Here is a 10,206-nt window from a genome sequence, read left to right on the forward strand (position 1 = left end):
GTTCTAATTCATCTCAAAGGTGTTCGATGGGGTTGAGGTCAGGGCTCTGTGCAGATCAGTCAAGTTCTTCCACACTGATCGACAAACCATTTCTGTATGGACCTCGCTTTGTTCATGGGGGCATTGTCATGCTGAAACAGGAAAGGGCCTTCCCAAACTGTTGCCACAAAGTCGGAAGCACAGAATCATCTAGATTAGAATGTCATTGTATGCAGAAGCGTTAAGATTTCCCTTCCCTGGAACTAAGGGGCCTAGCCCGAACCATGAAAAATAGTGCCAAACCCAGACTCGTCCGTCGGATGCCGGATGTTGTGATTCATCACAAGCTTTATACCACTCCAGCTGAAGCTTGGCATTGCGCATGGTGATCTTAGGCTTGTGTCCGGCTGTTCAGGCCATGGAAACCCATTTCATGAAGCTCCCAACGAACAGTTCTTGTGCTGACGTTGCTTCCAGAGGCTGTTTGGAACTCGGTAGTGAGTGTTGCAACCGAGGACAGACGATTTTTACACGCTATGCACTTCAGCACTCGGCGGTCCAATTTTGTGAGCTTGTGTGGCCTACTACTTCGTGGCTGAGCCATTGTTGCGCTTAGACATTTTCACTTCACAATAACAGCACTTACAGTTGACCGGTGCAGCCGTAGCAGGACAGAAATTTGACGAACTGACCTGTTGGAAAGGTGGCATCCTATGACGGTGCCACGTTGAAAGTCACAGCTCTTCAGTAAGGCCATTCTACTGCCAATGTTTGTCTATGGAGATGGCTGTGTGCTCAATTTTATACACCTGTCAGCAACGTGTGGCTGAAATAGCCGAATCCACTCATTTGAAGAGGTGTCCACATACTTTTGTATATAGTGTATGTTGAATAAGTATAGAGTCATCAATCTCTGAAAACCGATGTGGGAACATGACTGTGTGATCTCGCTATCCGTAGCCGATGTAAGACCTTAAAACAGGTTAACATTCACGAGGCCGCAGGGCCAGACAGATTACCAGGACGCGTACTCAGTGCATGCGCTGACCAGCTGGCAATTGTCTTCACTGACATTGTTTTGTCTTTAACCTCTCCCTGACCCAGGTTGTAATACATACATTCATGATTCAAGCAGACCACCACAGTTCCTGTGCCCAAAAGGTAATCTGTCTAAATGAATATTGCCTTCTAGCACTCACGTCTGTAGCCATGAAATGCTTTGAAAGGCTGGTCATGGCTCACATAAACACAATCATCCCAGACACCCTGGACCCTCTCCAATTCGCACACTGCCCCAACAGATCCACAGATGACACAATCTCTATTGCACTGCCCTCTCCCACCTGGACAAGAGGAACACCTACATGAGAACGCTGTTCATTGACTATAGCTCAGCGTTCAACACAAAAGTGCCCTCAAAGCTCATCACTAAGCTAAGAACCCTGGGACTTAACACCTCCCTCTACAACTGGATCCTGGACTTCCTGATGGACCGCCCTCAGGTGGTAAGGGTAGGTAACAACACATCCACCARGCTGATTCTTAACACAGGGACCCCTCAGGGGTGCGTGCTCAGTCCCCTCCTGTACTCCCTGTTCACTTATGACTGCACGACCAGGCACAACTCCAACACCATCATTAAGTTTGCAGATGACACAACGATGAGACAGCATATAGGGAGGAGGTCAGAGACCTGGCCTTGTGGTGCCAAGACAACAACCTCTCCCTCAAAGTGATCAAGACCAAGGAGATCATTGTGGACTACCTGCTCCCCATTCTCATCGACGGGGAGCAGGTTGAGAGCTTCAAGTTCCTTGGTGCCCTCATCACTAACAAACTAACAAATCCCATGGAAACTTGACAGAGACCGAAATGACGGCTGAGAGAACTTTCCCAAACTGTTAGTAATGTGCAGTTTGTGAAAGATTTGTTATTTTTTAACAGTTTGCGAATTGTGCCTATCACCCTCACGGCAGTCATTTAAGCTATGCATTCTGCCAAGAGTCGTTCACAATCTAGTCCGGTTGCGGCCACAACTAGACCTTGTTTCAAATGTATCAAGAAACAATTGTATTTCTATGCCTAGCAATCAACAAATGTACATTGTTTAAAGCAAACGTTTACATGTCTCAGTCACAAATGACAGCTCCAATAAGACCCCTATTGTGAATGAGATGTGAACAAGAGATTTGTAGAATCATGACTCTTTCAAGTTTAAGTTAATCATTCGCCGGTGTAGGGTCCTGCATACTCTGGGCATTACTGACTTAAATGAACAAAATGAGTCGAATGATTCTTTCTTTTGACTGAACGAGTCGAAATGATCTGAGTCAGTAAAAAGAGTCAGTAAAACTTCCCATCCATCACCACAAACTGTTTATTTTCCCAAGTAGACACTTCCGCTACTTTCTTCAAGGATAGGCATGTGTGACTGGAGCCTTGAGTGTAGGTAAGTCACCATTTTGTGTGCAGTTGCAGACGAGCACGCAAATACATTTTTCCATGACACCATATGATAGACTTATCTTTCACACATACACACTGCACAGTCAAGACATCACTTCTGATTATGCTATATACCCGCCAGGTTGGTGGCATCTTACTTGGGGAGGAAAGGGGAAAAGGGGATACCTAGTCAGTTATCCAACAATGTATTCTGAATCAGAGAGGTGCGTGGGGCTGCCTTAATCGACTTCCGCAACTTTGGCGCCTGGGGAACAGTGGGTTAACTGCCTTGCTCGGGCAGAATGACAGATATTTACCTCGTCAGCTCGGGGATTCGATCCAGCAACCTTCCGGTTACTGCCCAACGCTCTAACCACTAGATGGGCCCATGGTAATGGCTGGAGCGGAATTAGTAGAATAGTATCAAATACATCAAACACATGGTTTCCATATGTTTGATGCCATTCCATTTGCTCTGTTCCAGCCATTATTATGAGCCGTCCTCCCCTCAGCAGCCTCCTGTGACACCAACTCCCCTTTATCTTGTCTGCTCCAGTGGTTGTAATGTCTGGCAACACTTTTACAACCCACACTATCAGTGTTACAACTTCTCTGTGACATACACTATATATACAAAAGTATGTGGACACCCCTTCAATTTAGTGGATTTGGCTATTTCAGCCACACCCGTTGCTGACAGGTGTATAAAATTGAGCACACAGCCATGTTATCTCCATAGACAAAGATTGGCAGTGGAATGGCCTTACTGAAGAGCTCAGTGACTTTGAAAATGGCACCGTCATAGGATGCCACCTTTCCAACAAGTCAGTTCCTTAAATTTCGACCCTGCTTCGAACCCAGCTGCCTCAGTTAACTGTTATTGTGAAGTGGAAACGTCTAGGAGCAACAAGGGCTCAGCCACGAAGTGGTAGGCCACACAAGCTCACAGAACGGGACCGCCGAGTGCTGAAGCGCATTGCAACACTCACTACCGAGTTCCAAACTGCCTCTGGAAGCAACGTCAGCACAATAACTGTTCGTTGGGCGCTTCATGAAATGGGTTTCCATGGCCAAACAGCCGCAAGCTTAAGATCACCATGTGCAATACCAAGCGTCGGCTGGAGTGGTGTAAAGCTCACCGCCATTGGACACTGGAGCAGTGGAAACGTGTTCTCTGGAGAGATTAATCACGCTTCACCATCTGGCGTCTGACGGATGAATCTGGGTTTAGCGGATGCCAGAAGAACGCTTCCTGCCCTAATGCATATTGCCAACTGTAAAGTTTGGTGGAGGAGAAATAATGGTCTGGGTCTGTTTTCATGTTTCGGGCTAGGTCCCTTAGTTCCAGTGAAAGGAAATCTTAATGCTACAGCATACAATGACATTCTAGACGATTCTGTGCTTCTGACTTTGTAGCAACAGTTTGGGGATGGCCCTTTCCTATTTCAGCATGACAATGACCCCGTGCACAAAGTAAGGTCCATACAAAAATGGTTTGTCGAGATCTGTGTGGAAGAACTTGACTGGCCGCAGTCAACCCCATCAAACACCTTTGGGATGAATTAGAACACAGACTGCGAGCCAGGTTTAATCTCCCAACATTAGTGCCCGACCTCACTAATGCTCAAGTGGCTGAATGGAAGCAAGTCCCCGCAGCAATGTTCCAACATCTAGTGGAAAGCCTTCCCAGAAGAGTGGAGGCTGTTTTAGCAGCTATGGGAGGACCAACTCCATATTAATGCCCATGATTTTGGAAGAAGATGTTCCACGAGCAGGTGTCCGCAAACTTTTGTTTGCTGCTTAGTATCTATGCATGGTCACTTTACCCCTACCTACATGTACAAATTACCTCGACTAACCTGTACCCCTGCACATTGACTCTGTACCAGTTCCCCCTGTATATAGCCTCGTTAATGTTATTTTACTGTGTTACTTTTTATTTAAAACATTTGTTTATTTAGTAAATATTTTCTGAACTGCATTGTTGGTTAAGGGCTTGTAAGTAAGCATTTCATGGTAAGGTTGACACCTGTTATAATAATGCTTGTCTCTATCAAATAACAGCTATACACTCCACCTTCCCTCTTGATTAAATTACTCCGCTTGAGCAACACACAACTTTGTTATGGTAAATGCGGCTTTTCATACAGGCTTTAGGTTGCTTTCTTAAAGACTGGAGCTTCTCCCATTGAGTTTAACTAGTATGATGACTGTTTAGTGCCTTGGGTGGATTGGTTTGCACATTATGGTTCAGCAGCTTGGGATGAACTGTCAGTTTATTGGAAATGTGTCTATTTCATATAATGTGGCCAGGACGTTTAAAGTCCAGTCATAGACAGAAACTGGAATTAAAGCTGAGTTTGTGACTCATTCTTTGACCAGAAACGAGCACTGTCTGTTAAGACAAATCTCTGGTTTTGGTTTCATTTTGAATGGACATTTTAGTTTTTTAGGTGTGCCCTCTCTACTCATAATAACCTCTAATTATGTTTTTAAGAAATTGTGAAACACTTGCAGTGCTCCTAGTCCTAAAGTAACTAGGCCTAGGTCATAATTAGTCAATAAGGCAAGAGGAGGTGTGGTATATGGCCAATATACCACGGCTAAGGGCTGTTGTTACGTACGACGCAATGCCGAGTGCCTTATTGATATTATAAACTGGTTACCAACGTAATTGGATCAGTAAAAATAAATGTTTTGTCATACCCGTGGTATACGGTTTGATAAGCCACGGCTTTCAGTCAATCAGCATTCAGGGCTCGAAACCACTCAGTTTATAATAAGTCTTAAAATATGACATATTGGTCTATCCGCATGGTGTATTGATTTTGTTAAATGTTTCCTCTGTTGCTCCTGATGACAATGAAACACCAAGAGAGGAATTCATCTGACAGTTTTTTTTAAATTAAATATTAGCAGTGTTACCATAACACTATACAATATAATTATTGGTTATAACACTTAATATCCGTCATCAAACAGGAACTTGTGTATATCGACTGCCCTCCTGCTGAAACTGTAGATTTAATTTAAATATGGAACTCTTTCATATGCAAACAAGTATCAGTCGATGATTAACACTAGAAGCACTGAAGTAGTCGTTTTGACGGCATATTAATTTAAAATTGAAATAGGCCTATCTCTGCCATTATTAAAGTCATGCCCCACCTCCGTCCTTGACCTTTCCTAAATAAGTATATTTAACACACTAATGTTGTTAGAATTTTAATATCACAAAATTCCTGCCCCTCATTCACCGCTAGTCATTCACCATCAGCCTGTGCAGCTGATGATGGCCCAACTACACCTAAACTCTATCAAAACTAATTTCACACATATAATAATAGAGTTAGCCTAAAGACAAGATTAAATTGACAGTCTGATGGGTGACAATATTATCAATTGTCAAATTGTAACCTAAAAGAAGAGATGCATGGGTAGCTTGGAATTGACACAAAGGCAAGAAAATGGAGGGCCAACAAGTAACTTTTTCAAATCCTCTGACAGTCACATGCAGGTATGACGTCGTCTATATAGTATGAAAAAAAGCTAATTCTGAGGCTTCCAAAACACTTACCTTTGCCAAATAACTTTAACATTTTAAGAGATTAGCTCTATTTCCAAATATGACTTCTTACCAGAATAACAGCTGTTCCATGCCACATGGGTAACATATAGCCCAGGTTACAAAGCAAAGACTAGTAATATAATAAAACCAAAAATATGCTATTGTCACGTTCTGACCCTAGTTCTTTTGTTATTTCTTTGTTTTAGTATGGTCAGGGCGTGAGTTGGGTGGGTTGTCTATGTTCCGTTTTCTATGTTGGTTTTTGCGTTTGGCCTGGTATGATTCTCAATCAGAGGCAGGTGTCGTTAGTTGTCTCTGATTGAGAATCATACTTAGGTAGCCTTTTTCCACCTGTGTTTCGTGGGTGTTTATTTTCTGTCTTTGTGTATGTCACCAGACAGGACTGTTTCGTTTCATTCTCGTCTATCGTTAGTTTTGTTGTTTTGTTCGAGTTTCGTTTTCATTAAAAGGCATAATGAATACTTACCACGCTGCAGTTTGGTCCTCCTCTCTTTCTCCAAACGACGAGCGTTACAGCTATTTGTTATTTTGAATATATGTGCTTAGTTCCATAATGTTTCTTAAAACCTGCCATAAGGAAAATGTATTTCTTTGTGATGGATTTAACACTTGAATTGTGGTGTTTTTAGAGAGCCTACAGTAACATAAATTAATATACTATTGTGTTCTTCTTTGTATTCGAATGTTACCCAAGACCTTCATAAACACAACCAAATAATTATTTTTGCGAAGGCATATATGAAATGTACTTATTAGACTGTTAGAATGCTGAAGTCAAAAGGATGGATGACTGAAAACGGGATGGCTCAAGGCCGGACTTTTCTGGTGTGAAACAGCGTACACATGTTTAGGGACACATAGGTAGAATACAGCAATGACATAACATTCTGGTCTGCTAAACATGGACGATATCTTCTTTTCATAAAATTTAATATAATATACACATTTCAGTTCATTTTGGGTTTAAAGGGATGTTCTCGTGTTACTGAAAAAATATATGTTTTTATACATGATGTGGGAAAAATGTTTATTTCCTTTTTTTGTAAGCTGTTTTATATAGAACAGCCACAAGAGACTGACCTCTGTTTTAATATTACATTTACATTACATTTAAGTCATTTAGCAGACGCTCTTATCCAGAGCGACTTACAAATTGGTGCATTCACCTTATGACATCCAGTGGAACAGCCACTTTACAATAGTGCATCTAACACCAAGAAGAGATCAGAGAAGAGCAGTCTCAGTTGATGACTAGTCTTGAAACCTGACTGATTTGGATCAAGAAGGTCATTCTGAGAGAGATAGCAGGAGAGCTGGCCAAGGACGGCACGTCAAGAGTTTGGAGAGAAAAGAAAGAAGGATACTGGTCTGTAGTTGTTGACATCGGAGGGATCGAGTGTAGGTTTCTTCAGAAGGTGCAACTCTCGCTCTCTGAAGACGGAAGGGACGTAGCCAGCGGTCAGGGATGAGTTGATGAGCGAGGTGAGTAAGGGAGAAGGTCTCCGGAAATGGTCTGGAGAAGAGAGGAGGGGATAGGGTCACAGGGCCAGGTTGTGGCGGCCGGCCGTCACAAGACGCGAGATTTCATCTGGAGAGAGAGGGAGAAAGAGGTCAGAGCACAGGGTAGGGCAGTGTGAGCAGAACCAGCGGTGTCGTTTGACTTAGCAAACGAGGATCGGTGTCGTCGACCTTCTTTTCAAAATGGTTGACGAAGTCATCTGCAGAGAGGGAGGAGGGGGAGGGAGGGGAGGAGATTCAGGAGGGAGGAAGTGGCAAAGAGCTTCCTAGGGTAGAGGCAGATGCTTGAATTTAGAGTGGTAGAAATGTGGCTTAGCAGCAGAGACAGAAGAGGAAAATGTAGAGAGGAGGAGTGAAAGGATCCAGGTCCGCAGGGACGTGTTTTCCTCCATTTCCGCTCGGCTGCCCGGAGCCCTGTTCTGTGAGCTCGCAATGAGTCGTCGAGCCACGGAGCGGGAGGGAGGACCGAGCCGGCCTGGAGGATAGGGACAATAGAGAGTCAAAGGATGCAGAAAGGAGGAGAGGAGTTGAGGAGGCAAGAATCAGGAGATAGGTTGGAGAAGGTTTGAGCAGAGGGAAGAGATGATAGGATGGAAGAGGAGAGAGTAGCGGGGGAGAGAGAGCGAAGGTTGGACGGCGCGATACCATCCGAGTAGGGGCAGTGTGGGAAGTGTTGGATGAGAGCGAAGGGAAAAGGATACAAGGTAGTGGTCGGAGACTTGGAGGGGAGTTGCAATGAGTTATGGAAGAACAGCATCTAGTAAAGATGAGGTCAAGCGTATTGCCTGCCTGTGAGTAGGGGGGAAGGTGAGAGGGTGAGGTCAAAAGAGGAGAGGAGTGGAAAGAAGGAGGCAGAAGCTACAGGCTACAGAAGAGGCTACGCTAATCAAAGGAGATTGGAATGACAAGTGGACTACACGTCTCGAATGTTCAGAAAGTTAAGCTTACGTTGCAAAAATCTTATTGACTAAAATGATTAAAATGATACAGTACTGCTGAAGTAGGCTAGCTACAGTGGCTGCGTTGTTGACTTGTTTGAAAGTGTAGCTGGCAGGTAACTGGCTAGATAATTAGTCTAAACTACACAATTGTCTTAGAACAAGGACAGCAAAGACAACTATGTAGCTAGCTAACACTAACACTAATATCACATCCTTTGTCATTACTTACATTTCAGAGTGACAACGTTGTGCTCAATGTATATGGGCCAATAATAAATACTTCTTTGGGCAACAGGCTCAGACATGTCCCAGTCGGAAGGTCACTCCTCCCCCTCTGATTGACACCACCGTCAACCACCATCAATTCAGAGTGACCTGTCTTTTCATGATAGTATTAAACATTGAATGAGGCCATTTGGCTGGTGGAAGGAGAGAAATGATACACTTCGCTCTGCCCCCATTTCTTTGTTGTGGAATGGCTTTAACAGAGGGATCCCACGCAGGGTGTGAAATACCCCTACGCGCCACACACACACACACACCACACACACACACACAACCACCACACACACACACACACCACCAACACACACACACACCACACACACACACACACACACACACACCACACACACACACACACACACACACACACACACACAACAACACACACACACACACACACACACACACACACAACACACACACACACCGCCCTGACACAACTCAAAGCCCCGCCCCCTGCGCGCACACACTCTCACTGACACATACCCACACTGATCTGCCGATACAACCCTCGCCCTATCCCTCTTCTCCCTCAGTATCTGCCGGACTTCAGTAAGCACACTGCCTCCACACCGTCTGCTTTGGGTTGTACAGTCACCATCACTGAGGAACATAATACAGGACATCTATAGAGGAGCGGACAGCCCGACAACAGTAGAGCAGCATGGGGAGCAGCATGTCATGTGTTCCCCAACACAACTTCAGGTTCTCCATCGCGCAAGAGTTTCATACGCAGGAACAGGTAAGGAAGGGCAAACCTCACAACACAGGCAGAGTCTTAATGTCATACATGTCTTGTTTGTGGTGTGGTATTGGAGATGGAGGGAATTATTGGTATTTTCACAGTGTTTTGAGCTGTACGGTTAAATGGAGTTGGGAGTTTATGGGATCAGAGACAGGATCACAGGGGTACACGAGAGCACATGAGCAGTGGTATATTTCCAACTGTGTGATACAGTTACTGTTTTCCTCTTATTTGCATCTCCCTGTTTAACTGTAGTTTTTGTTCTTGTCAGATAATCTGGTTCCCTTCCCTTATCAGTATCTGACCCAAATTAGAATGGGAAGAAAATACAATGGTTAGTGATAGAATATACATATAATGGTAGGATAGAATATATAATATAAATGTAGGATACGAATATAATATAATGGTTAGAAGAATAAATATAAGGTTAGGATAGAATAGAATGTAGGAATGTAGGATAAAATGAGATAGAATAGAGTAGGATATAGAATAGAATGGTTTAGGATAAGAATATGATAGAATGGTTAGGATAGAATAGAATGGTTAGGATAGAATAGACTGGTTAGGATAAATAATAAGAATGGTTAGGATATAATAGAATGGTTAGGATATATAGAATGGTTTGAGGAATAATAGAAGTAGAATGTAGATAATTAAAGAATAGAATGGTTTAAGATAATATAGAATGGTTAGGATAGAAT

At 43.5% G+C, this 10,206-nt stretch overlaps 1 protein-coding gene across 1 annotated transcript in view; it reads left to right on the forward strand.

The window, feature by feature from the left end:
• The first annotated feature begins 9,299 nt into the window (after positions 1-9,299).
• LOC111966414 (pleckstrin homology domain-containing family N member 1) overlaps positions 9,300-10,206 on the forward strand; it is a 27,871-nt gene continuing 26,964 nt past the window's right edge. Inside the window, 2 exon segments of the mRNA XM_023991022.2 lie at positions 9,300-9,466; positions 9,468-9,499. Coding sequence (XP_023846790.2) covers positions 9,422-9,466; positions 9,468-9,499 — 77 coding nt within the window. The 5' untranslated portion in view covers positions 9,300-9,421.

The sequence above is a fragment of the Salvelinus sp. IW2-2015 genome, linkage group LG7 (genome assembly GCF_002910315.2).
Source record: "Salvelinus sp. IW2-2015 linkage group LG7, ASM291031v2, whole genome shotgun sequence".
NCBI classification, from domain to species: domain Eukaryota; kingdom Metazoa; phylum Chordata; class Actinopteri; order Salmoniformes; family Salmonidae; genus Salvelinus; species Salvelinus sp. IW2-2015.